Source organism: Choloepus didactylus, assembly GCF_015220235.1.
Source record: "Choloepus didactylus isolate mChoDid1 chromosome 25 unlocalized genomic scaffold, mChoDid1.pri SUPER_25_unloc2, whole genome shotgun sequence".
Lineage (NCBI taxonomy): Eukaryota > Metazoa > Chordata > Mammalia > Pilosa > Megalonychidae > Choloepus > Choloepus didactylus.
Window position 1 is genome coordinate 3,135,860 of NW_023637607.1, and position 27,679 is coordinate 3,163,538.

General features: G+C 44.8%; 1 protein-coding gene across 1 annotated transcript in view; it reads left to right on the plus strand.

Moving 5' to 3' along the window:
- Window positions 1-20: 20 nt before the first annotated feature.
- The window catches only part of MUC16 (mucin 16, cell surface associated), a 44,103-nt gene continuing 16,444 nt past the window's right edge, over window positions 21-27,679 (plus strand). Inside the window, 26 exon segments of the mRNA XM_037824382.1 lie at window positions 21-115; window positions 1,184-1,251; window positions 2,217-2,389; window positions 2,677-2,712; window positions 5,283-5,407; window positions 5,667-5,734; window positions 7,754-7,926; window positions 8,050-8,108; window positions 8,551-8,742; window positions 8,959-9,026; window positions 9,636-9,808; window positions 10,116-10,151; window positions 12,477-12,604; window positions 12,702-12,769; window positions 13,209-13,381; window positions 13,708-13,743; window positions 16,861-16,985; window positions 17,078-17,145; window positions 18,232-18,404; window positions 19,782-19,817; window positions 20,705-20,731; window positions 21,595-21,701; window positions 21,792-21,859; window positions 22,026-22,195; window positions 23,478-23,608; window positions 23,958-24,025. Coding sequence (XP_037680310.1) covers window positions 53-115; window positions 1,184-1,251; window positions 2,217-2,389; window positions 2,677-2,712; window positions 5,283-5,407; window positions 5,667-5,734; window positions 7,754-7,926; window positions 8,050-8,108; window positions 8,551-8,742; window positions 8,959-9,026; window positions 9,636-9,808; window positions 10,116-10,151; window positions 12,477-12,604; window positions 12,702-12,769; window positions 13,209-13,381; window positions 13,708-13,743; window positions 16,861-16,985; window positions 17,078-17,145; window positions 18,232-18,404; window positions 19,782-19,817; window positions 20,705-20,731; window positions 21,595-21,701; window positions 21,792-21,859; window positions 22,026-22,195; window positions 23,478-23,608; window positions 23,958-24,025 — 2,612 coding nt within the window. The 5' untranslated portion in view covers window positions 21-52.

Consider the following 27,679-nt stretch of genomic DNA (forward strand, 5'->3'; position numbering starts at 1 on the left):
CTCTACCCTGGTGCCCTTCACACTCAACTTCACCATCACCAGTCTTTGCTACATGGGGGACATGCAGCCAGGCTCCACAGTGTTCAACTCCACGGAATCATTTCTACAACGCCTGGTGAGAGTCCCTGCTACCCGTCCTTCTTTTCCAAACCCCTCTCCACCCCCTTGCAGTCTTTCTTGTTACTCTCTGAGGTTGGAGTGCTTAAAGTTGTGGGCTCAGCAGGCAGATAGTTCCAAGTTTAAAACCTGGAACTGCCACAGACAAGCGATGTGGCCTTGGACCAGTGTTCCAGTTTGCTAAAGCTGCCATTATGCAAAATACCAGAAATGGATTGGCCTTTATAAAGGGGATTTATTAGGTCACAATTTTATAATTCTCAGGCCATTGAAGTTTCCAAACTAAGGCATCCACAAGAGGATGCCTTAACTGAAGAAAGGCCAATGGCATCCATGACACCTCTGTCAGCTGGGTAGGCTGGAAACTTCTGGTCCTTTGCTCCTGGGTTCTGGTTTCAAAATGGCTTCCTCCATACTGTCTCTGGGCTTCTGTCTCTCTTAGCTTCTCTCTCTCAGCTCCTGTGCATTCTTGGTTGTTCTCCCAGGGCATTTCTCTCTAAGCATCTGGGGATCCTCTGTTAGTTTCTCCAGGCAACCACTGGGCTTCGTCTCTTAGCTTAGCATCTCCAAACCTCTTTCTGTCTGCATCTGGAAGCATTGCCAAGTGTCTGTGTCAGCTCTTAGCTTCTCTCCAAAATGTCTCTCTCAGTCTCTCTAAGCATCTGGGTCTTGTAGGCTCTCAGCTCTCTTAAAGGACTACAGTGATCCAGTTAAGACCCACCTGGAAATAGAAATGGTCTAATCAAAGGTCTCACTCACAGTTGGGTGAGGCACATCTCCATGGAAACACTCAATGAAAACTTTCCACTTAACAAGATTACATTAAAAGATCATGGCTCTTCTGGTGTCCATAACAATTTCAAACTGGTACAACCAGTGACCTTGATTTTGATACGTCAGTTTCCCATCTGTAAAACCGAGATAATAAAAAGCATCTCTCCCAAAGTATTTTGGAAGAATTAGATGCAGTGTTGAGTGAGTTAGACAGTTGGTGTTTCATTTAAAATTTATTTTTAAATTATGTTTATTTTATATTCATGTTCATTCCTTCATTGTTCCTCCTCAGCTCAAGGTCTTGTTCACCAACAGCAGCATCGGTTCACTCTACGCTGGTTGCAGACTGACCACACTGAGGTGAGACCTCCTCTCGGACCTGCCTTATTTGTGTGATGGTTGGTTGTGCAGGGCCCAGCTAGCATGAGGCAAGCGAGGCACCTAGGGCACAACATTTAACGAGGCATTCACCCTCAGGTGCCTGCCCTGCACTTGCATGATCTTGAGAGTGAGTCCTTCCTTAAATATTGCATCTTAGCTGCCTTGCTTTTTTCACCCTATGTCTGACCATGAGGCTTGCCAATTAAATAGAATTGATAGACCTTAATAGGCCATGTGTGGCTTCAGTTTCATGTAGAAGAATATAGACAGCAAACAGTACTCCAGCAAGAAAGTGTGGGCATTTCCCTTCTGCAGGATCCCTCAGAAGTCCATGGGGCTATTCTCTTTGGCATCCCAGATGACATCTAATGTGCAAGAAAATGAGACTTTAATGGATAGGTGGAAGGGTCACCCTAGCTTCAAAGTCCCATGTCCCCCTAGTTTTTGTTGCTGCCCCAGGGAGATATTATGCAAGAAGCCATTGGGCAACAGATGAGGAGTTACTTCTGTGCAGCATCTCATCATGCTCAGCTGCTCAGGTTGAGAAGTTGGATTGTATCAGATTTCTGAGAGTTGAGGGGTCTCTATTCAGAGCTGCCATTCAGTCTTATCAGAAACTGTAGGTGTTCTGTAAATATTTGTTTAATTAACCAGTTAACTAATGAACACTTAAAATGTACTTGTCACCAGGACTGAATATTTTCTGTCAAAAGAAATAAGTTTACACAGGTTGTTCAGCAAACAACAGAGCTAAGGTCACCTGACTCTGAAATGTCCACTTTTGTGCTTTGTGGCTCAGTGAGGCCCTTTCTCCTCTGATTGGCTTCTGACTGTGCAGGGACAGTAGAGGATCAAGTGTCCACAAACAAATGGACTCAGGGAAGGATAGCCTGCCAAAGATGCCCCTGTGTCCTGTCCCCATCCTCATGTCCTTCTTTTCCCAGACCTGAGAAGGATGGAACAGCCACTGGAGTGGACGCCATCTGCACCCACCGCCCTGACCCTGCAGGCTTCAAACTGGACAGGAAGCTGCTGTACTGGGAACTGAGCAATCAGACCTATGGTGTCACCCAGCTGGGCCCCTATACCCTGGACAGAGACCGTCTCTATGTCAATGGTGAGTGGCTGGTGGTGACAGGGGCTCCTCCTGCCTCCCTAGGTGGGTCTTTCTGCCACGAGGATAAATTCCTGGCTATGTCAAGATTTCTTTCTCTTCACTAGTCCTTTCCTTGTAAGCTTCCCCTTACCCACCAATGAGTCAATCAGAGAGAGAGGGGGGCAGATATTAAAGGATTCCTATTCGGAGGTATTCTAATTGGCTTTTGTTCTTCCCCAAATGGTCCAGCTCTTCATTACATCTTTAACTTTCAAATATCCCACCTTACTCTTATCCATTCTCTGCAGGTTACACCAGTCCAGCCTTGATCTCCATCCCCACTGGTAAGTAGTCAAACCTTAGATGGCTCCATGCTCTGCTGACCCTGTGGGAGAAGATTTCCCTCTCCTCTCGTCGAAGTCCAGGACTTCAGGGATGAAGGCTGTAGGACCCTGGTCACTCTCCCCCACCTCTACTTTCTCTGCCTCAGGCTGCACATCAGGGTCTCCTGTCTCTGGCATCTCCAATATGCTGGGGTTGCATCTTTCTTAATTTTGATGCTTCCTCTTCAGTTGCTTTGACTTCTATACTCTTCTCAGGAATCTCTGCTACCGTCAATCCCCTTCTCCAACTCTACAGGTAGGAGCCAGCTCTTCATACCTCCCTTCTGCCCACCATCATGTATTTGTGGTTGGAAATAAGAAGGGCAATTGAGGGTGCACATACAGGTCAAGGTTAGAGGACAGTGTAGGGAGGATGAATCCTTCAGGCCATGCCCTTGGAACACACCAGTTCAGCTCCATTCCTGGGTGTGGACTCTGTGATTCCAGGTTTTCAATCCTAGACTGAAGCAGTGACTCATTTTTTACACCCTTTTCTTTATCTCATAGCGTTATACCAGTTAGTTTTATTGCATAAAAAAATAAATAAAATTTAGTGGCTAAAACAACAACTATTTATTATTGCTCAGTAGTATACAGGTCATCTGGTCAGTTCCTCTGGTCTTGACTGAGCTCCCTCACATATAACTGCAGGTCAGCTAGATGCCTCTGCTTCTTAAGGATGCTTGATTATTGATTGGCATGCTTTAGTTCTCCTTCATGTAACTCTTCCCATTGTCCAACAGGCTAGCTCACGCTTACAGTATGGTGGCCATAGAGCTCCTAGCAGCAAGATAGGGTTAGCCCCAGTGCACAAGCACTTTTCAGGCCTCTTCTTGTGTCAGTTTTTCTTTTCTCTTTGGCCAAAGCAAGTCACACAACCAAGTCATTTTCAAGAAGTGGAGAAATAGACTTTCACCTTGTGATGGGAGGGGCCACAACATTACACTGCAAGAGTGTACTTGCAGGGAGGGGAAGGATTTGTAGTCATTTTAAAAACCCATGTTAAACAACCTGCCAGGGACCAACTTGTGACCATGTTCTCTGTCCCCAGACCTCTGGGAGAGCTCAAGGGGTTAGTTAGTGAAAGCAGAACCAGTAGTTCATTCCATTACAATGCTTGAAGTGTCACTATCTATTAGAATGGAAAGGAAATAGTCAAGGGCAAATCTAGGACTAATTCCCAAGAGACAAAAGGTGTCACTAGAGAAAGGAGAAAGAGATGATAATAATGATGACAAAATAATGACAGCAGCATTCACTGATTGTTTGCCACACTGACGGTGAGCGTGCTTTATGCATATTATCTTACTTCAACCCTAGGAAGTAGGCACTATTACTTTTCTATTTGAGAGAGGCAGAATGTGGCACTCAGTGATTTTTCCAAGGTCACATAGCCAGCAGATGGCCAGAACTCTACCCTAAGTCTTTCAAACTCTCAATTCTGAGCTTCTGCCCTAAAAAAGGGGGACTTGGCAATCCCATTTCAAGGTATATACCAAAAGAATTGAAAGCAAGGATTTGAATAGATACGCACACTGATGTTCATAGTGGTATTATTCACAATTGCCCCCAAAATGGAGGCAGCACAAGTGTCCATCAACCAATAAAGGGGTAAACAAAACGTGTAACAAAATGTGGTATATATACACACAGTGGAATATTATTCAGCTATAAAAAGGAATGTAATTCTGATATATGAGACAACATGGATGAACTCTGAAGACATCATGATGAGTGAAATAACCCAGACACAAAAGGACAAATATTGTATGATCTCATTGATATGAAATAATTTGAATAAGCAATTCAGAGTCAGAATCAACAATATAGGTTACCAGGGGACATGGTGGGATGATGGAAAAGTTTTGGTAGTGGATAGTGGTAATGGTAGCACATATTGTGAACATAATTAAGCACTGAATTATATATTTGAATGTGGTTAAAAGAGTAAATTTTAAGTAGTATACATGGTACTAGAATAAAAATTAAAAGAAAATTCATGGAGCTGCACAAAAATATGCCTTCAGTAATTGTAGCAAATTTACCACACCAATTAAAGGTGTTGCTAATAGAGTGGTATATAGGAATCTTGTATTTTATGTGTGATTGTTCTGTAAACCTACAGCTTCTCTAATAAAAAAAAGAAGGGGCCTTGGGGCTATAACTTAACCTCTTTGAAACTTACTTCCATGTCCTATAAACTGGGGATAAGTGATAGAATTCACCTCAAGGAGCTGCTGTGAGGATTACGTGAGATATGGGTGGAAGGTGCTTAGCACAAAGCATTAAGTAAGTTCTTAAATATCAGCTGTTATTGCTGCTATTTTTTATTGACATTATTTTCAGTGCTATTATCAGTGTCTTCAAAATGAATTTTCCCATTTTGGGAGGAGACATTCTGATCCATATTCCAGATGTGAGCACACAGGGCCCCAGGGATATGAATCCAAATTCTTCCCTCCACATCTAGCTCAGCACTAACTTGTGGTATGGTGTCTTCTCTTCCTCCTCCCTCCTGCCTCTCTCATCAGTTGCTGGCCTCGCCCTGGTGCCATTTGTCCTCAACTTCACCATCACGAATCTGTACTACACGGAGGACATGAGGTGCCCGGGTTCCTCAAAGTTCCACAACTTTGAGGTGCTCTTGCAGCGCCTGGTGAGAGCCTACCCACCTTACTCCTACCCTTCGAGACGCCAACCCCACCCACTGAAGCTAATCTTGCCTACCAAAGCCAACCCTGCCCCCCGCAATGCCCACCCTGCCTGCCTCTTTCCTGCCTTCCAACTGATGCCAGCCCCCACCCACCTCAACCCTGACCCCTACCCCAAATGATGCCTGTTTTGCCTACCTCCCCCCAGGTCTACACCTATTCAGTTTCAGCCCTTCTTCTCACCTACCTCTCTCTTCTCCCCAGCTATTGCCCTTGTTTAAGAACACTAGCATTGGCCCCCTCTACTCTGGCTGCAGACTGACCTCGCTCAGGTGAGATGGCTGGATATGACCCAGTTAGGCATGGTGGAGACTCTTGCCCATAGACCCCTAGGGCTGGGTCCTCCTTTTCCAGTTCTCAATGGGGACAACCATTGCCCTTTAGGCTCCTGCCCCCCAGGTGCTGCTCTGGAACTTCCCTTCTCAAGAACCCTCAAATCTCACATTTGTTTACCACAAACAGAAAGACATAGCTACTTAAAAGTATGCACAAAACTCCTTCATAAAGGACACACCTCTGATCTTAGCATTCCCTGGGGTCAGCAAGGTTGCATTGCCTACCATGCCTCCAAACTCTTGCAACATTCAAGTATTCCTGAAGTGCACATCAAGCACTACTCTAGACGTTGAGCTAAACCAAGGTTTCTCTGCCATATTGGCACTATGGATATTCTGGGCCAGGCCATTCTTTGTTGTGGTGAGCTGTTCTCTGCATTGTAGGGTATTTATCAGCATCCCTGACTTCTAATCTCTAGATGCCAATTGCAATGCCTTCCACCTTTCCAGTTGTGACAACCATTTTCCAATAAGTGTTAGATGTTCTCTGGGGATGCATGGTTGCCCACATTTGAGAATCATTGGATTGAATGTTTCCCATATAGCATATCTCTAAACTCTTACAATGAAGATATTATTATCTACATTTTACAGGTGAAAAACCAAAGCATAGAGAAGTTAAGGAACTTTCTCGGAGTCATACAGCTGGAAAATGGTGGAACTGGGATCTAAGCCCAATATCCCCAGAGCCCATGCATTTATCCACTAAGCTTGCCTTGCCTCTTCCCTTAGGAAGAACCACATGCCCTCAATCCCTTCCCCTGGGAGTACAGCCTCTGGTCCTCTGCTCTCAGAGCAAATGTGAGGGTTACATCACTAGTGTAATAGGGGTTTCCTAGCATTAGTGACTGGCCCTACTCCAAGGTCTCTGTAAGGGCTTAACCTCACTAAGCATCTTCTTAGAATTCACCCCATGCCTCAGGGTGTAGATTTACAGAGAGGAGATGCTCCCTTGAAATTCTTGGGTGGAGAGGGAAGCAATGAAGTCAACTTTTTTAAACACAAGTGTGGAGTGTTGATGTGCCCCAGCAGAAGTGACCTTTCCCCTCCCTTGGAATGGAGTCCACAAATTTTCTTCCCTTTGTCAAACATTGCTTGAGCAACTATTCTGTACCAAGTTCTTTGCTCTACTCTGAACATTTGAAGGAGCTCAAAGCACAGACTCTGTCCTTAAGGAAACTTGTAAACAGATAATTAATAGTAACAATAATGATAGATGATAATAATAATAACAGAATAAACAGTACTTAGGATATGACAGGTGCTATTCTAAGCACTTTACTCATTCAATTGTCATAAAAAACCCTCTTCATCAGTGCAGTGGGTATCATTATTACCCCCATTTTAAAGATAAGAAACTGAGACATAGAGAGACCATTGAAATGTTGAGAGATAGGGAAAGTGCAGTAGACCCAGGAGGAACTGAGGTCAGAGCTCCTCCCAGGAGTCAAGTAGACAATGTACAGGAGATACAGTTGCAGACAGAGGGAACAGCAAGTGCAAAGAACAGAGCCTGAGGTAGAGAGTTCACACAGAGCAGAAATACTCAAGTGCCAGTGTGTGTGTGGAGAGGTGAACAGGGCTGGTCATGATGCCCTGATGTGCATGGTGGGACATTCAGGCTTCAACCATACAGTAAGGAGCCATTGAAGGAATTCAACAAATGTCAAATGAGGAAAGACTTTCATTTCGAATGAGAATTGTCTCTCATACAGAGAATGGATTGTAAATTCTGGGAGACAGCGATGGTAGGCCTGCACTCAGGCAGTGCTGTTTTGAGGAAGTTTTCACATTTTATAGCAAATTCCCCCAACAGTAGATGATGCAGCATCCCAGGTCCTATTGACAAGGGCCCCAACATTTTCTGTTTTTTCCTATAGTACACCTACCATGTTCTCAGGGACCTTCTTCAAATGGGCCTCTATTATGCCCTTCATTGTGTCCCTACCTCCCCAGGTATGAGAAAGACAGACAAGCTACCACAGTGGATGCCCTCTGCACTCACCATCCTGACCCCATAGGCACTGAGCTGGACAGAGAGCAGTTGTACTGGGAGCTGAGCCAGCTGACCCATGGAGTAACCCAGCTGGGCCCCTTCACCCTGGACAAGGACAATTTCTTAGTCAATGGTGAGCAGGCACCACCATCTTTTCTTTGTTGTTCTGTAGAGCCTACATCTTCTTCATCTGTCCATATTCCTTTTTCACCTGGCAGCACGTCCTTTCTCTCTTTCCCTTTCTCTCTCTCTGCAGGTTACACACAGCAGACTTCCAAACCAACCTCCAGTGGTGAGTACCCAGTGTCTTTAGATGTCCCTCTTGCACCAAGATATCTTCCCCAACCCACACAAAAGGAAGCATCAGGCCCCCAGCCTAAATCCCCATCCTGCAGCTCACAAAGAGGGAAGGAATCAAGGGTACACTCTGGGAACCCATTTCAGTAAGATTCAGCTGTGAATAGCCTTTGTATTGTCAGTTAGGCCCGGAGAAATAGCTACCAAATGTTGGTTGGGTGAATGGATGGAAAGATGAGAGTAAGGTGAACAAGTGAATTAGAAATAAGTAGGAATGTCAGGATGTAAATTGGCTCATTTCAAAGCTTTATAGCTTCCAAAATATTCCCTCCTTTACCTACAGCAGATAATGGCCAAAGGTTTCCCACAATTGGTGATTCTGGTATTCAGCCCCAAAGACCCTCTATCATTGCTATGGTCTCCCATGAGGTGGTTCTTTGTCCCAGGAGTGTGGCCCCAGACCCTGCCACCCAGTCCATCCCGGACCTGACTCAGGTGTGGCCTCTTCTTTCCCTCCCCTGCTGCAGCCACAGAATCACTCCTAGTGCCATTCACTCTCAACTTCACCATTACTAACCTGAGATATACGGAAGACATGTGGCCTCCTGGCTCCACAGTGTTCAACACCACCGAGAATGTCCTGCAACTCCTGGTGAGAGCCCCGCCCACCTTACCCTGCCCCCAGACCTCACCTTCCCCTCCCCACCTCACCCTTCCCCACCCACCTCACTCTATTCATTCCACCTCTCCCTCACCTCACAGCCCCACCCAAGGAAACCAACCTCACCTACTGATGCCTACCCACCTCACTCCTGCCACAAACCTGCCCCCTTAGCCCTCTACTCACTTTTCTCACCCTGCTCCACAGCTTGGAAGTTTGTTCAAGAACACCAGTGTTGGGTTTCCCTATTCTGGCTGCAGACTGACCTTGCTCAGGTGAGTCTTCTTAAAGGACAGCAAGCTGGGCCCATGACAAGTGCTCCCAGGCCTGAGGACATTGGTCTGCTTCTTTCTTTCCGTGATAACAGTGTCCTCAGCAGAGGTAGAATTCAGAAGGCAGTGGTTCCAGGACTAAAGTGTCTTCTTATCCTCCCTTCCACAGCCCCCAGATTCTGCAGAGTGCATCAGCAGGACTGGGCCCCTCTCCTGGTCATCTGTTTTGTATTCCCTCCCCCTACCCTTCCTCTAACCAAGGAGGACATTTCCTCTGGGTGTTAAATCCTGTCCCCACATATTCTCTCAGGACAAATGTACCTTTTCCACTTGCTTTAATCCTAAATTTTAGCTCTTTACCTGTTTCAAGTATGAAGTTTCCTTTCCCCATACTGTGAGGATGCATGTTTCTGCTTTACTATGTAATAAAAACTCTTGTACCTACTGATTGTGCTCACAGTCCCAGGATGTCTGAAAGTCAGTGTACTCAGAGAATCTAAGTCTAATCTAATCTCCCCTCTCTACCAGCCTTCTCATTTCCTCTGGCCCCTTTCTGCCTGCCCCTCCCTAGGAACTTCATTTGTTGTCATCACCCTCACCTTACCCCCTCAGGCCCAAGAAGAACGGGACAGCCACTGGAGTGGATGCCATCTGCACCCACCATCCCAATCCTGTGGGTCCCAGACTGGACAGAGAGAAACTGTACTGGGAGCTAAACCATCTGACTCATGGTGTCACCCAGCTGGGCCACTACATCCTGGACCAAGGCAGTCTCTACATCAATGGTGAGAGGCCAAGCTGGAATGTGGGTGCCCTCCTGCTTGCTAGATGGGCCCTGCTGCCACAGGCCTCTGCACCAAGTTCAGTCTTCCATCTGAGCCTGCCTTCCAGAATTCTTTGTGCAAGACTTTGTCTCTCTGGGGCTAGGGTTGGGGCAGTGGTACACTTTGATCTCTGCCAGATGAGACTTTGTCTTCATTGTGATGAACCACAGCTGTGATAGTCCAACCACCCTCTCTCCAGTAACTGAATTGCCTCCACAATAAATGTCTCTCCTACCCCCTTCTTCTCCATCTCTCCCTCTCTGCACAGGTTACACCCATCCGGCCTCAGCTACCATTTCCAACAGTGAGTATTCCAGACCCCATGACCATCCTCTTTTCCCTGAAAAATAGTTCTTGCTGGACCTGCCAACCCCTCCTTACAGTTATCAATCTTCAGTAAAGGAAGGATATGCATAGAAATGTGGCTGAATTGGGCATGACAGGGGTCACCCACCCTCCTCCACCTCCCTGAAGGCAAAGTCCTGGAGCTCAGAGGACATCTCTAGTCACTTGTCTACATTTCCCAATGTCCACAATGAAAGGAGTTCAAGTTTGAGTGCAACATCTCTGTCTTGCTGCCAGGCCTTTATGCAGGCTGAGTGGAGCATAGAGAGAGGTGCATGTTTCTATTACTAGAGCCCTCATCACCAATTCCCACCTGCCATCAATCCCTTAGATATAACACACCTTAGATTTCATTCCTGATGTTTTCTTCTCAGTATCTGTGACCTCCACATCCTTCCCAGCATCTTCTCAGACTCCAGTGCCTACTACAAGGCCTACAGGTAGGAAAGGCCCCAGTCTGTTATTGGTACCAAAATCCTTTCTACAAAAACATCATTTATCAAATAATTTCTTCCATCATTATTAAGTCACTCTTCCTGAAGGAGTTGTCTGCTTCTGTGAATTCCAGGGACCCTTTTACCTCTCAGGGTGCTTACATTCTAAATTCACCTATTCTCGTTTGCTAATGCTGCCTTTTTGCAAAATACCAGAAATGGATTGGCTTTTATAAAGGGGGTTTATTTAGTTACAGAGTTACAGTCTTACGGCCATAAAGTGTCAAGGTAAGACGTCAATAGAGTACCTTCATTGAAGGATGGCCACTGGAGTCCACAAAACCTCTGTTAGCTCAGAAGACATGTGGCTAACGTCTGCTTGCTCCCAGGTTGTGTTTCAAAATGGCATTCTCCAGAATGTTGCTCTTGGGGTGTTTAGTCCTCTCTTAGCTGCAGCTCCTCTTCAAAATGTTGCTCTCAGTTACTCTTGGGGCGTTTGTCCCTTCTTAGCTTCTCCGGAGCAAAAGTTTGCTTTCAATGGCCATCTGCAAACTGTCTCTCATCTGAGGCAAGCATCTCGGCCTGTGTGGCTCTTTTTAAAGTACTCCAGTGATCCCATTAAGACCCACCCTGAATAGGTGGGGCAACACCTCCATGGAAAAAATCCAATGAAAGTTCTCGCCCATAGTTGCTTGAGTCACATCTCCATGGAAACACTGAACCAATAGGTTCCAACCTAATCAACACCAATATATCTGCCCCTACAAGACTGCATCAAAGAACATGGAATTTTGGAGGACATAATACATCTAAACCAGCACACCAGCTCACACTGCCACAGCTCCAGACCTTTTGTGTATTCACACCCTAGGACATCACTCAGGCCTCTTTGTCTCAACATGTCCAAGTTGAAGTTGTCAGAATACTTCAAATATGTTCCTTCCCACATTACCAAAGGCAGAGGCATGAGTGCCAATCTTGGCCCTCCCTCCCCCTCACCCTCTGATATCCATCTGTCACCAAATCTCATCTCTTCTCCCTTCTGAATATCTCTCAAGTCCTTTCTTTCTCTACATCTGCATTGCCTCAACCTTTATTCAGGCCATCAGCATCTCTTGCTAGGAATATTACAATAGCCTCCACTCTGGCCTACTACAATACTCCATACACACAGCAGCTGTTGTGTCATTCCTCATATAAACATGTCCAAATAATTCCTCTCTTGTTTGCAATATTTTGTGACTCCACCTGGTCTACAAGTCATGTCCAAAACCTGTGCTAGATAGTCTCAGCCTCTCCTTTCTTGACTCAGAGGACCCCTTTAGTCTCATGTCTGTACTTTCCTGTGGAAATATTTCAAGTTTCTTGAGTGCAACTGCTCTGTCCTACTGCCAGGCCTTCACCAGGTTGTTCCTTCTGGCTGGAGCACACTATTCACTTGCTCTGCTCCTGTTCACCTAATTCTTTCTTTTGGTCTCACCTGAACTGATGCTTCCTCCATGAAGCTTTTCTCAGACATTTGGTTGGATGCCCCTTCTAGAATTGCATGGCACCCAACCCCCCCTGAAGCATAATGGTCTGGTCACTCCCTTGGCCACAGAACTGGAAGGTTTATTCATCTTTGAACCTGCAGAAGCCAGTACAGAGCCTCACACACATTAGCTGCTCAATAAATTCTCACTGAATGAATGAGTGAAGGTGCATAATGCCTTGCAAAATTACAGCATGTTCCCTCTTTCAGCTCCTGCAGCCCATGACTGTTCTTAGTCCACTGCTTTGGCTTTGGCTATGGACCCAGGACACCTTGGTCATTACTAACTGTTTATCTTTCTCTCTTTCCTCCACTGCAGCCACTGGCTATACCTTCTTCACCCTCAACTTCACCCTCAACTTCACCATCACCAATTTGCGTTATGCACAAGACATGCACCCAGGCTCTGCGAAGTTCCACTTCATCGAGAAGAGCCTGCAGGGCCTGGTGAGAGCTCCCTGAGGACTGCCATCAGCCCTGCCTTGATTCCATGGTCCCTCAGCCCCTTGAGACCTTCTGCTCACTTTCCTCTCTTTTCTCACAGCTTGAACTCTTGCTCAGTAAAACAAGTGTTGGCCCCTTCTTCTCTAGCTGCAGACTGGACTCTCTCAGGTGAGACTCCTGGATGGGGAAGTTTAGCAGGGTGGGTGGACCCTCCTGCATAGGCCAGTCCTTCCCTGCTGACCCATCCTTCCCTCACTGAGGTGGTAAAAATGCTGAAGGCCTAGAAATGAGGAACTGTGTTTACAGTTTATAGAATCCAGTTAATATTTTATTTTGAATGAAGCTCTCCTCTTCAAAGAGGTATGATGACTGCTGCATCCTATCTGCAAATTCTAAGGGAAAATTTTTCTGTCGCCAGTTGTGAAGGTGTCTCAGAGGAGAAACACTTATGAGGGTCCTTCCCAAACTCAGAGTTAGCTGCTTCAGCATCTCCCCTAGCCACCTCCCTCAGCCACCTCCCTCCCACTCTCTTCCTTTCCATGCCCAGGTCACTCAAGGCCCCTCCTTGGTACTCCACATCTCCATCCCCATATCTTTCCTTCTCTAGGCCTGCAAATGGTGAAGCTGCCACCAGAGTGGACATTGTTTGCACCTACCATGCTGACTCTGAAGGCCACAGGCTAGACAGAGAGAGGCTGTTCTGGCAGATGAGCTACGAGACCCACAGCATCACCCGTCTGGATTACTACACCCTCGACCCAAATAGTCTTTATGTTAATGGTGAGGGGCCATGCTGCAAGCAGAGTCTTTTTCCCAGAGTCTTCTGTTTTCCCAAAACTCTGAGCAAGATCTTCATCTCTCCGGAGTGAACTTGGATCCAACTTTTTCTATATTCCGGGTTGTGTCCAGTCTTCATTGTGACAAATCAGAACCATGGCTGTGTCCACCTTCCTTCAATATTATAACTTGGTTGTCTCCTCCATGAACCTACGTTCACTGCCTCCTCCCCTCTGCTTTTCCAGGAAAGGTCTCTAAATCATCCCTTTCCCTTTACCCTTTATGTTCACCCCAGCTCTTGCTCACCTTATCTCTCCTTCTTTCTGCAGGTTACACCTATAAAACCTTGGCCCTGACCACCATCAGTGAGTATTCTTGACCCTGATTTCCTGTGTTCCATGTTCACATTGGTGCGTGAGAGTATTGCATCTGATTCTCCTTCACCTCCTGCCCTCAGTGAAGGAAAACCCTCCTCTCTTTCCTGGGTCTTGATGGAGAGTTCCAGTCCAGGTTGAGGAGGGATAAGACTCAAATATGATCTACCATCGCATTCTAGCCCTCACATCATTTTCATTTAAATTCTCCTACAAACTTGCCCTTGGTGTTCTCTTCTTGTCCTTTATTCCTATCTCTTTTTGTTGTTCTGAGATTCTGAACATCAGTATTGCACCTGTTGTTATTAGGTTCTCCACTAACATTTATTGAACTGATTGCCTTCCGTGCCCTAAGCTGAGAGTCACATACATGATCTCCTTTAATCCTTACCCACAACCATGTAACTTAGCTCCATTTTACAGATGAGGAAACTCAGGCTCAGAGAGGCTGAGTCTCCTGCCAAGGTCACACAGGAAAAAAATAATAAAGCCAGGATTTCATGTAACTCTAACTCATTGTCTAACTCTCTACACTTATTTATCTATTTAGTTTATTCATAAAAATGTACCAGTTTTTAGTGTACACCTAATATGTTCGAGTTCATGTGCTGAACTCCCTTTGCATCACAGACAAACCCAGTCATGAGTGCCTTGTGAATAGATGGATGGAAAGAAAGATGAAAGGAAAACCTTGTTGGTTTTCATGAATTAATTGTCTTTGCATTAGGGCTATGCTTTCGCAAACTTTCCAAACTCTTCTTGGGTTCATCACTGATGTTTACACTACAACATCCTCCATCATTCCCTCCAACCGCAGAAGTTGTCTGGGCCACTAAGGTCCAATGACAACCATATTTTCCAAATATTAGGAGAAAAATTAAGTTAACATCAGCTTCTTGGACTGTTTTGTTAATTACCATTTCTCCAGCCCTCAGAATAATTCCTGGAGCATTACAGAACCAATTATATATAAAAAGATGGATGAATGAATGGAGGAAAGAAAACATGGATAGAAGGAAGGAAGGAAATATGGATGGATGGATAGAAGGAAGAAAGAAGGGTGGAAGTGAGGAAGGGAGGGAATAGGGGAAGAAAAATTGATTCATAGATGCAAAAAAGAAAATATAGATGGAAGGAAGGAAGAAAGAAAGATAAATGGATGAATGGAAGGATTAAAGGAAGGGATGAAGGAAGGAAGGAAGGAAAGACTGATAGATGGACAGACAGATGGGAGGGAAGGGGGAGTGAGGGAGGAAAGAAGAATTGATGAATAGATGGATGGAAAGAAAGATGATAGAAGAGAGGAAGGATGGAATGAAAGAAAGGAGGATGAACTGGAGGATGCCCCAACGGAGGGAGGAGCAGAAGGAAAGGAGGGAAGAGGGGAAAAGGGAGGTCAACTTTTCTTCCAGAGGTTTGTCTTAAACATTTGTCCACTGCATCACTTGCCTATTCTAGAGTCGAGTCATGAGGCCTCTGGTTTCACCTTCATCCTGTGTTCACTTATTCTACTGTAATAAGGTAGGACTTCCATGAAGTTCTGCACAGGTCTCCCCAACTTTGGGTACTGCACCAGCTACATGAGTCTGAGGAAGAACATAGAAGGAAGGTTAAGAGCATGTGTAGTGGTTTGTTAAAACTGCTATTATGCAAAATACTAGTAATGGATTGACTTTTATAAAGGGGATTTATTAAGTCACAAATTTACTAAGGCAATAAAAGTGTTCAAACTAAGGCATCAACAAGAGGACACCTTCACTGAAGAATGGACGATGTTGTCCAGAACACCTCTGTCAGATAGGAAGGCATGTGGCCGGCATCTGCTGGTCCTTTGCCTCCTGGGTTGTGTTTCAAAATGGCTTTCTCCAAAATGTCTCTGGGCATCTCCTCTCTCTCCACTCCTCTGCATCCTTGCTTCTTTCTCCCAGGACATTTCTCTCTAAGCATCTGGGGGTCCTCTCTTTGCCTCTCCAGGGCAAACTCTTGGCTTCATCACTTAGCTTAGCATCTCCAAAAGTCCTTCTGTCTGACGTCCAAGCATTTCCAAGCATCAGCATCTGTGTCAGCTCTTGAATTCTCTTAAGTACGCTAGTGAAATAATCAAGACCCACCCTGAATGGTCAGGGTCCATACCTCCATGGAAATAATTTAATCAGAGTTCTCACCCACAGTTGAGTGGGTCACATCTCCATGGAAACACTCAATCAAAAGTTCCACCCAACAAGATAGGGTTAAAAAATCATGGCTCTTCTAGGGTCCGTAACAGTTTCAAACCAACACAGCATGGTATTTGGGGTTGGAGAACCCTGGATCCAAACCAAGACTCTCCTTCCAGCCATGTTTCCCTGTGTAGATAACCATTTCAGTGTTCTGGTTTCATTCTTTGTGAAACATGGATAATTTTAGTACCCAGCTCATATATATCCATGTGAAAAGCTCCATGCAGTGCCTGGCAAATAGTAAATGATCTGAAAGTGCTTCTTTATTTATTTTAATAAATACTTACATAGTACCCAGTTTGTACTTGGCACTACATTAAGCACTTTACAAAGATTAACTCATTTAAGCCTCAATATAATCTTTGAGTTAGGAATCATTATTGTACCATTGTACAGATGAGTAAACCAGGTTTCATACAAGTTGGTGTAGCTATTAGGATTGTTGTGGGTTTTTTGTTATTACTATCATAATGATTAACCAGCACATAGAAGATTGGCATATCTGGCTTTAAAGGCTGGAGAGAGTGAGTGGGGAAGGGGAGGAAGACAAAGATAAACACAGAGACAGACAAAGAGATAAAAATGGGCAGCACAGAGAATATGAATGAAAATATCTAGGGTCTTTAGTTCTGCATCAGCATAGCAAGATTGAGCCTTCCTCCTGGGAAAGAACAAAATGATTAGTATTTTCAGAGCCCTCTCCTCCTCTATCTGGGCCATCTCAACCCCCAAATCATTAACCCCCTTTTATTCACTGTTGGAGTTGTCTCCATTAACAAGTGACCTTCAGGCTGATCAGAAAGAAGGCAGAGTCTTTGGAAGCCACACATTGGAGAGGATGCTGGACTCCTGACCTACCTGTGAGCCTTGTGTCTCTCCCCTGCTACAGCTGCAGAGGTTAGCGAAGAGCCATTCACACTGAACTTCACCATCGACAACCTGCGCTACTCAGCGGACATGGGTCGCCCCAGCTCCCTCAAGTTCAACATCACAGACACTGTCATGCAGCATCTGGTGAGAGACTCGCCTCTACTGCCCATGCTCTGTGCCTATCCCAGGGGTTGTTGCCCACTCTGACCAACAGTGGCTCCTTCCTTCCCCTCTAGCTCAGCCCCTTGTTCCAGCAGAGCAGCCTGGGTACCCGATATGGAGGATGCAGGGTGATGGCACTAAGGTGAGAAACCCACTACCAACACCACCAAGACAATTGATTCTGTCCATGAGGCTACCCAAGGCTGGTGGTGGGGTATACACAGAGGGTTTTCTTTTACATACATTTTCACTCTCACTTCCCTCAACTTGTATTCTGTTGGTATTAACTAAGCATATGTCCATTCATGTTTTCATTCAACTGAAACCTATGACATAAATCCTCTGGGGCAGGTGGTGGATGCCACAGTTACAAATAGACTCGTCCCCTGCCCTCATCTGGTAGAGTGTACCAGATGCAAAGCAGGAAAATACATAGCTAAGTAAGGTGATTTCAAAGAAGGTGAGGTGATGTGGAGCATAAATAAATAAAGAGTGATGGGGAGGGAAGCTTTACCCAGAGAACAGGAACTGCCTCTCTGTTGGAGTTGAATTTTGAGTTGTATACTGAGGCAACAAGTATTCCACCATGAAGAGTGTTCCAGGAAGAGAGAACAGCATGGGCAAAGGTCCTGAAGTGGGAATGAGCTTGGCATGTTCAGTGATTAGCAAGGATGCTGATGTGGCTAGAACAAAGAGAGCAAGGGGGAAGGAGAAGTTGAGATTTGAGACATCAGCAGGGTCTACGCTGTGTAGGGTCTTGAGGGACTTTGATTTTTATATGGAACAGGTATTGTGCTAGGTGCTGGGGGTTCAACATGGCAATAGTGAACTAGACTGGCCCATTCCCTGCTGTCATAGAAATCATGGTCTGGAGGGAACAGGGACAAATAGTATATAATTGCATAGAATACCACCAGGGCTATAATGGGGAGAGCCCAGAGGAGGAACCTGACCCCAGTCTGACAGCATTCTTGGTGGAGGGGACATATAACCTGAGATCTGAAGGCTGATCAGGAAGTTACTCAGGTAAAGAGGAGAGGGGAGAGTATTCCAGACAGAAGTAACCCCATGTATAGAAACCCTGAGGTGAAAAAAACAGCAACTGTTTCAGCAAAGACAGAACACAGATGTGAGTTGTGCATTGGCCACCAGTGGAGAGGTGCCAGGTGGCCTGAGTCCTGCAAAGTTCAGCCTCTCCCTTGGGTCCTCATGCCACCTCCCTCACCAGGTCTGTGAAGAATGGGGCCCAGACAGCAGTGGATATCCTGTGTACCTACCGACAGCACTCCAGTGGCCCAAGCTTGCCCACCAAGCAAATATTCCATGAACTGAGCCGGCAGACCCGTGGCATCACACGGCTGGGCCCCTACTCTCTGGACAAGGACAGCCTCTACCTTAATGGTGAGTGGCCCTCAGCCCCTCTTCACTGGGCCTACCCCTTCATCCCAGAAGGGTCTCCGTTTACCAGTTCACCAGGGGAAGACTTGGATAAACTCAATTGTGAATTCAGACTCCACCACTGACTCCCCACAACAACCAGCAAGGCTGGTCCTTGATTAATCTCATGTTACAGATGAAGAAACTAAGGCTTGGAAAGGTTCAGTAATTTTCTCATGTGTGTGTAGAGTTATAGTGGTGGAGCCAGGGAATGAATTCCACTTGTTAGAATCCATGGGCTGTGCATTTAACACACAGAAGAGTCTCCTTGGGAGAGTCCTTAAGAAAGAAAATCCCGTAATCTGTCTCCCCTTAAGGCTTTCCTCTTACTTTTACCTATGATGGGTTTCTCTCCTCGGTAGGGACCTATGCCAGGAAGGAAGGTAGACATCCTGAACATCTGGGGGTCTAATTGTTGGACACACTGGGCATCAGTGCAGGATTAACAAGAGAGTGTCCTGCCTGTGGTTCTGTGGAGGAAAGAATGGCTACAGTGAGATTGATGGCAATAACTCCCCATCCCTCCCTTCCATCCTTTTCTTGGGAATGGTGCTTGGCAACTCATACTCTCTTATTTCCTGTTCTTCTCACCATTGCCCCATATGGCAAACAAGGGGGATATGACCTTTATTATTTTATAAAGAGGTAAATGGAGGACATAGAAGGGAAGGGTACTGTCCATGTCCATAGTAAGTTTGTGGTCAGTCTGAGCCTTAGCACTGAGTTCACATCTGTCAGCTTTGCTTTGGCCATTGAGGGGTCCAGCTTATGGTTTGCCCCCTTATAAATGGCACAAATTTTATTTTCATTTTATTCATTATTTACCAAGCATCTTCTATAAGCCAGGTCCTATACCTGGCACCAGGGACAGAGATAAGTCAGACATGCCCTGCTCTAATGTAGGCTCCAGTGAAGCTGAGACTTTTGTTCAGTACTTTATTCCCCAAAGGTGAGTTGGAAGCTGTCACTTTGTAGGTGCTCAATAAATATGCATTGGAATGAGGGATATATTGATGGGAAAATCAAAAGGTTGAGAGGTAGATGATTTAAGTGGATGGGTGGATGGATAGGAAAGGGGATAGATGTGTGAACCCAAATGTACTGATATTTCTGTTGTTGGGGGCATACTGGAGAGAGGAGGAAGGGAAGGGTCAATTCTAACTGAGGGATCAGAAAAACCTTTACAGAGGAGGTGACATTTGAGCCAGATCTTAGAAGGTGCATAGGTGCTCAAAAGATGCACAGAGGGAAAAACCCTCAGGTAGGAACCCTACATGGACAAGGCATGGAATATCTAGGACTCTTCTACCACTCCCCTTAAGTGTCACTTTTTGTTCCCAGGTTACAATGAGCGTGGTCCTGCTGAGCCTCCTACAAGTACGTATCTTTGCATCCAGTGCCCATTTCAGCCTGGGGCCTGAACCAAGTTCTTCCCATTCACAAAGAGAGCATGCCCCAAACTCAGCCAGATCTCCTAATGGGACCAAGTCCTCAGTGGGTGGAAGAAGTCTGGGTCCTTGGCCTCTTCTTGCACCTGCAGCCATGGTATCAGTTTTCAGAATTTTCCATGCCCTTTGACGTGGAGGAAGAAGTTTGGGCAAGCATTCCCTACAAGGATAGGTGTTGAAGACAGATGGTGACCTTGTCTTCTATGCCTTCTGATAACAGAATCTCCTACAGGGAGGCCCAAGCAGGGGATTTCCTATCAACCTGAAAATTCTGGTGCCTGCTCAAGTGACTTTGGCCAAATTAACTAATTCACTTGCCTAGTGGCCCATTCATCTATCTTTCCACCCATCCCAGTCATCCCTCCTCTCAGCCATCATCCACCCATCGGTCCACCTATCCTTCTGCCCATTCACTTGTTTGCCTTTCCTTCCTTCTGTATTGCTATCTGTTTTTCTTTTATCTCTTTTTCTTCCATGTTTTTTACTCTTCATTTCTTTCTCTTTGAACCCTCACCAGTCCATTCTTCCCTCTGTTCATCTATTTATCCTGTCTGTCCAAGTTTCTGTCTGTCCATCTATCCTCTTTGTTAAGCCTCTTGTTCACTCTCTTGGGTTGATCATTCACATCTTTCTTAGGTCTCCACTCACACTGTTGCTCCTTTCACCCTCATTTATGGTACATTTGTGAATGGTTGTTCTGGGTTGGACAACTTCTGGAATCCAAGTGAGGCTGGGAGGCATCTCCCATTCTTTCTAGGGGTCTCTGTTTTTCCACAGCTCCTGAGCCACCCAACATATCCCTGCTTCCTCCATCAGCACCTTTGCCACCAGAAACCACCACAGGTATCTAGGAATTCCTTTTCCACCCTGAGCTAGCTGACTGTCCCATGGGGGCTGGGAAACTGGGTTGTGAAGATTCTGGTTTCAGGGCAATGTTCTGATCACAATGATTAGATCAGCAATTCAATATTATGAGAGAAACAGACCGTTGTAACACAGTGTGGGAGGTTTTGAGAAGATGTATCTGGCTTTGGTTGAAATGGGCTTTCTGGAGAAAGTATTACCTGAACTGAGGCTTTAGGGAAGAATAAGAATGATCCAGGCAAATAGTGCATTAAGGGTATTCCTAGCAGAGGGGACAGCACAAGCTCAATGACCAGAATAAACATAATTTATAGAGATAATTGATAGAATTTGGTTTGCATGGAGCATAAAGCTTAATCCAGGGAAGATGGAGAAATGAGGCTGAGAAACAGGATGGGCCACATGGGAAAAGCCTTGAATACTTGGTCAAGAGGCTTGAACTTAATACTGAAGGTCATATGGAACCATGGGTGGTGATAGAGCAGAAGAAAGAATAATCTTTCATCTCAGAGAGATTATTCTAGTGTTCAGTGTATAGAACATCTTATACATAGACCATTCAGTGAGTCTGATGGGGTGCTGCAAGAAGGTATACCCTAAGCTGGGCAGGGGTGGAGAGAGGGGATGTAAGACAGAAACATTCAGCAAGTAGAATTGGTGTTACTTGGAGGTAAAGGCAAGGAAAGAGCTGAGGAAGTATACACGTTCAAACTTGGGTGACCATGTAAGTGAATGGTGGTGCCACTGGGAGAGAAGACAACAATTAAAATTAGTTCAGGACTCTAAGTCTGGGCTCAAGCCAGCTCTCAGGAAAGGGAATCTCTCCCCTTCACTGTCTATAGCTGTGGGACACACCCTGAAGACCCTCACACTCAACTTCACCATTTCCAACTTCCAGTATTCTGGCTCTACCACATTTAACACCACCGAGAAGATCCTGCAGCACCTGGTGAGACCCTGGTCCCAGCAGCTCTTAGTAGTATAAAACCTCCTCCAACCTTGGTGCCTCATGCCCACCCTCCTCCTCTTTCCTCTCCAGCTTGGAACCTTGCTCCAGAAGAGCAGCCTGGGTTCCTTCTACTCGAGTTGCAGACTGATCTCCCTCAGGTGAGAACCCCTTCCCTGCCATTTGCTAGTAGTGAGCATCCTGCTTTGTGAACACCCGTTTCACAGTCTGCCTATTTCTCTTCCACTTGCTCCATCCTCCTTCTAGTCTCCACCCCCAGAGATCTCAGGACTTCTCCCTAGAATCCTTACATCCCTCCTTTTTCAGGCCTAAGGACAGGGCAGCTACCCGAGTGGGTATCATCTGTTCCTACCGCCCTGATCCTGCGAGCTCTGGGCTGGACAGAGAACAGCTGTACTGGGAGCTGAGCCAGTTGACCAATGGCGTCACCCAGCTGGGCCTCTACACCCTAGAAAGGGGAAGCCTCTCAGTCAATGGTGAGCACCCTTGCTGAACTTGGATTTATAGTGACCCTTGCTGGGCACTGTTCTATTTTCTTTCCTTTCTAAGAAGTCAGCCCCAGGTCTGGTTGGAGGACACCCCTCCACAAACAACCAGATGGAGGGGTTGTGTCTTCCATTAATTCAGGTAAATGGCATGGAATTCTGTGATAAAATTAATTCAATAAATTTTAACTCAAAAACCAAAATATCAGACCCATGGAACCTCCAAAGATACAACCACAAGTTCTACATGAGGATCGTCTACATCAGGTGTCCTTACAAAGGGGTAATTTTACTCCCTAGTGGACATTTTGCAATGTCTGCAGGCACTTTTGACTTTCACAATTTGGTGGTGAGGATGCTAGTTACATCTAATATATAGAGGCCAGAGATGCTGGCTCATCCACCTGCAAAGAATTATCTGTCTCTGAACATCTGTAGGGCTGATGGTGAGAAACCCTGCTTTATCGGGACTCACAGTTCCTAGATAGGGATCATCCCAACACTTATCAACACTTGACTCTAGTCACTCATTTAATTATCTGACTTCCCCTTACAGTGAGCTCTACAAAATTAAGGTCTGTCTTGAATGTCACTGTATCTTTGGCTTTCAATATGTTCTTTAGAGTTCTGTATGAATGAATGAATGAGTGAATGAATAAACAAAAAAATCTCAGTCCCCCATGTTTGGGATCTGCTATAGCTCATGTTCAACAAACATATATGGGTGACATGCTTCAAGCCCCATGCTAGATATAGAGATAGAAGACAGTTTACAAGAAACTAAGAGCTAGAGAAACTCAGTTGAGTGAACCGAAGATTACAGTAAAGACTGCAAAACTGTTAACAGGGAACTGTGGGAGCTCAGAGTAGTAGTTAGTTCAAAACGGCTTCCTATGTGTCTGGCACTGTACTAATCACTGAGATACAGCAGTGAACAAGACAGAAAAGGGTCCCTGCTCTCCTGGAGCTCCCATCTCCTTGAGCATCTGAAGTATGACTGGGAGTTTTCCAGGGAACGAAGAGAGTTGAAGATTATTCCAGGAGAAGGGAACTGAATAAGTAAAAGTAGGAAAGCTTTACTCAGGAGAATCCCTGTAATACCAAAGCCTTTTCCCTTTTGGGGGTGACTTTCCATTTGGGAGCCAACAAAGACCCAGCATGCAGGCCTCATTTTGGCAGACTCTGAGAGCAGATTGGGGTACCTGGGCCACTTTGGTTTCATGCAAGGAGCTCAAGGCCCCTACCTTTATTTTCTTCCTCTCTGTGTCTCCAGGCTATGCACCCCAGAGTTTATTGATGCAGAGCGAGTACCAGGTGCATTTCCGCATCATCAACTGGAACTTCAGCAACCCAGACCCCACATCCTCAGACTACATTACCCTGTTGAGGGACATCCAAGCCAAGGTGGCATTTCTCTTGCCCCCCCATCTCTACTTGCCCTGCGTGCCCTTCTCACTCCTCTATCTAACTTATATCTATCAAGTTATTATTTCAACTATTCACTTTATCTACATGTTCTGGTCCTCTCAGTTTCCAGAGATGGTGCACTGGCTGCCTTCCCCATTTCCCAGATGGGCAAACTGAGGCTCACAGGCATGTGGCATGCCTAAGGCCATGCAGTGAGTTAGGGGGCAGAATCAGAATTTGAACTTAGGTCTTCTTCTAAAGCCAAAGTTCTTTCTATTGGCTCCAGTTGCCTCTCCATCCCTGAGCAACCTCCACCTTACCTCATCTCCCCTATGCCTCATTCTAGGTAACCACACTCTACAAAGGCAGCCAGCTACAAGCAGTGTTCCTCTCCTGCATAGTCACTGACTTGAGGTAAGTTGTGGAGATTGGAAACACTGGCTGAACTGGCAGCTTGTAACTTTGAGCTCCCATGATACATACTAGAGCTGGAAGTCACTCACATGGTTCACATTCTCCCTCATATCCATATCAGTTAATACTACTCTCTCCTCCTACCGGTGTGTTTTTTTTGGAGGGGAGGGCATTAACTTCATGTGGCTTCCGAACCTAAGCATCCACCCACTTCTCTTCTGGACACTTGGGGGAACCAATTTTTTAAAAAAATAAACATTGTGTTTTTTTTAATTATAGGAGTTGTGAATTTACAAAACAATCATGCTCAAAATATAGGATTCTCATATACCACCTCACCACCAACACCCTACACTGGTGTGGAACATTTGCCACAATTGATGGCAGCACTATGTCTATAGTTCTTTTTTTTAAACAGTAGTTACCTTTGTTACAATTGATGAAACATGATTCAAATAGTTCTATCTATTGTCCACTATTTCACCTAGGTATATTTTTTTCCATAAACCACTCTGTATTACCACCTTGTATTAATATTATACATTTGTTATAATTCATTAAAGAACCTTCTTATACTTGTACTTTTAACTGTAGTCCATCACCCACAAATGGGTTCACTGTGTTATACAGTCCCATATTTTATCTTCTAACTTTCATTCAATTCAGCACTGTTAATTACTCTCACCACCATTCTTTTCCAAACATTTAAATCTACCTAAAGAGAAATTCTGTACAAAGTTAGCATCAGATCCCCATTCTCTACCACCAATCTATCCCCTGGTAACATATATTTTAGATTTCATCTCTATGAGTTTGCTTATTATAATTAGCTCCTATCAGTGAGATCATACAATATTTGTCCTTTTGTGCCTGGCCTATTTTACTCAGCATAATGTCTTAAATATTCACCCATGTTGTCACATTCATCAAGACTTTATCCCCTTTTATGGCTGAATAATATTCCATTGTATATATAGACCACATTTTATTTATCCATTTTGTGGACACTTGGGTTGCTTCCATTTTGGGCAATTGTGAAAAATGCTGCTGTGAACATCAGTGTGCATGTATCTTTTGAGTCCAATCTTTCAGTTCTTTTGAGTATAAACCTAGTGGTAGGATTGCCAGATCATCTGGTAATTCCATACTTAGCTTCCCGAGGAAATGCCGAATTGTCTTTACACAGTGGCTATGTCATTTCACATTCCCACCAGCAATGAATGATGTCTATTTCTCTACATCCTCTCCAACACTTACAGTTTCCTGTTTGTTTTTAATAGTAGCTTTTCCAGTTTGCTAGAGCTGCCATTATGAAAAATACCAGAAATGGATTGGCTTTTATAAAGGGGATTTATTGGGTTACAAACTTAGAGTTCTAAGGCCATAAAAGTGTCCAAACTAAGGCATCAACAAGACGATAACTTCCCTGGAGAAAGGCTGATGGCATCCAGAACACTTTTGTTAGCTGGGCAGGCATGTGGCTGGTGTCTGCTTGTCCTTTGCTCCTGGGTTCTTGTTTCAAAATGGCTTTCTCCAAAATATCTATGGGCTTCTGTCTCTCTTAGCTTCTGTCTCTCAGCTCCTGTGCATCCTTGCTTGTTCTCCCAGGGTTTTTCTCTCTAAGCATCTGAGGGTCCTCTCTTAGCTTCTCTGGGGCAAACTCTGGGCTCTGTCTTAGCTTAGCATCCCCAAATGCCCTTTGGTCTGCATCTCCCAGAATCTCCAAGCATTTGGTTATGTGTCAGCTCTTAGCTTCCTTTGAGGACTCCAGTGATCTAATTAAGACCCACCCGAAATGGGTGGGGTCACACTTCCTTGGAAAGTATCTAATCAAAAGGTTCTACCCTACAAGATTGGATTAAGATACCATGGCTCTTCTGGGGTCCATAACAGCTTCAAATAGGAACAGTGGCTATTCTAGTAAGTGTGAAATGATACCTCATTGTGGTTTTGATTTGCATTTCCCTGATAGCTAATGATGTTGAGCATCTTTTCATGTGATTTTTAGCCATTTGTAGCTCCTCTTTGGAAAAGTGTCTATTTAAGCCTTTTGCCCATTTTTAAATGGGTCTTAATAATGTTGCACTGTACAATTTGTTTCTATATACTGGATAGCAAACCCTTATCATAAATTTAGTTTCCAAATATTTTCTCCCATTGAGTAGGTTGTCTTTTAACTTTTGGGATGAAGTCCTATAAGGCCAAAAAGTTTTTAATTTTGAGAAGGAACAGTTTTATCTTTTTTATTCATCATTGCTTGTACTTTGGGTGTAAAGTCTAAGAAACCATTGCTTACCACAAGATCATGAAGATGCTTCCCTACATTCTCTTCTAGGATTTTTATGTTCCTGGTTCTTATCTTTAGGTCTGTAATAAATTTTGAATTAATTTCTGTTTATAGTGTGATGCAGGCATCCTCCTTCATTCTTTGCATATGGATATCTAGTTCTCTCAGCATCACTTGATGAAGAGAGTATTGTTTCCCCTTTGTGTGGATTTGGCAACCTTGTCAAAAATCAACTGGCCATAGATGTAAGGGTTTATTTCAGAACCCCCAATTCAATTCCATTGGTCAATATATCCTTTCTTGTGCTAATACCATACTGTTTTGACTACTGTAGCTTTGTAATATGCTTTAAAGTCAGAAGTGTTAGCCCACACCTTCATGCTTCTTTTTCAAGATGTTTTTGGCTCTTCTGAGCTCCTTAACCTTTGAAATAAATTTGATAATTGTCTTTTTTGTTTCTGCAAAATAGGCTGTTGGAATTTGATTGGGATTGCATTGAATCTGTAAATCAGTGTGGTGAGAATTGAAATCTTAATAGTCTTCCAATCCCTGAACACCGAATGTCCCTTGTGCCGGTTTGAATGTATTGTGTCCCCCAAATGCCATTGTCTTTGTAGTCTTGTGGGGCAGACGTTTTGGTGCTGGTTGTATTTGCTTGGAATGTGCCCCACCCAGCTGTGGGTGATGATTCTGATGGGATGTTCCCATGAAGGCGTGGTCCCGCCCATTCAGGGTGGGCCTTGATCAGTGGAGCTATATAAATGAGCTGACTCAAAGAGAGGGAACTGAGTGCAGCTGTGAGTGATGTTTTGAAGAGGAGCAAGCTTGCTAGAGAGGAACGTCCTGGGAGAAAGCCATTTTGAGGCCAGAACTTTGGAGCAGACGCCAGCTGCCTTCCTAGCTAGCAGAGGTTTTCCAGATGCCATTGGCCATCCTCCGGTGAAGCTACCCGATTGCTGAGGTGTTACCTTGGACGCTTTGTGGCCTTAAGACTGTAACTGTGTAGCGAAATAAACCCCCATTTTATAAAAGCCTATCCATCTCTGGTGTTTTGCATTCTGCAGCATTAGCAAGCTAGAACATCCCTCCATTTATTTAGTTTTTCTTTGATTTCTTTTAGCAATGTTTTGTAATTTTCTGTGTACAGTCCTTCACATCCTTGGTTAAATTTATTGCTAGATATTTGATTCTTTTGGTTGCTATTGTAAATGGAATTTTTTTCTTGACTTCCTCTTCAGCTTGCTTGTTACTAGTATGTAGAAAGACTACTGATTTTTGCATGTTGATCTTATATCCTGCAACTTTGCTGAGTTCATTTATTAGCTCTTGTAGCTTTGTTGTAGATTTTTCAGAACTTTCTATATATT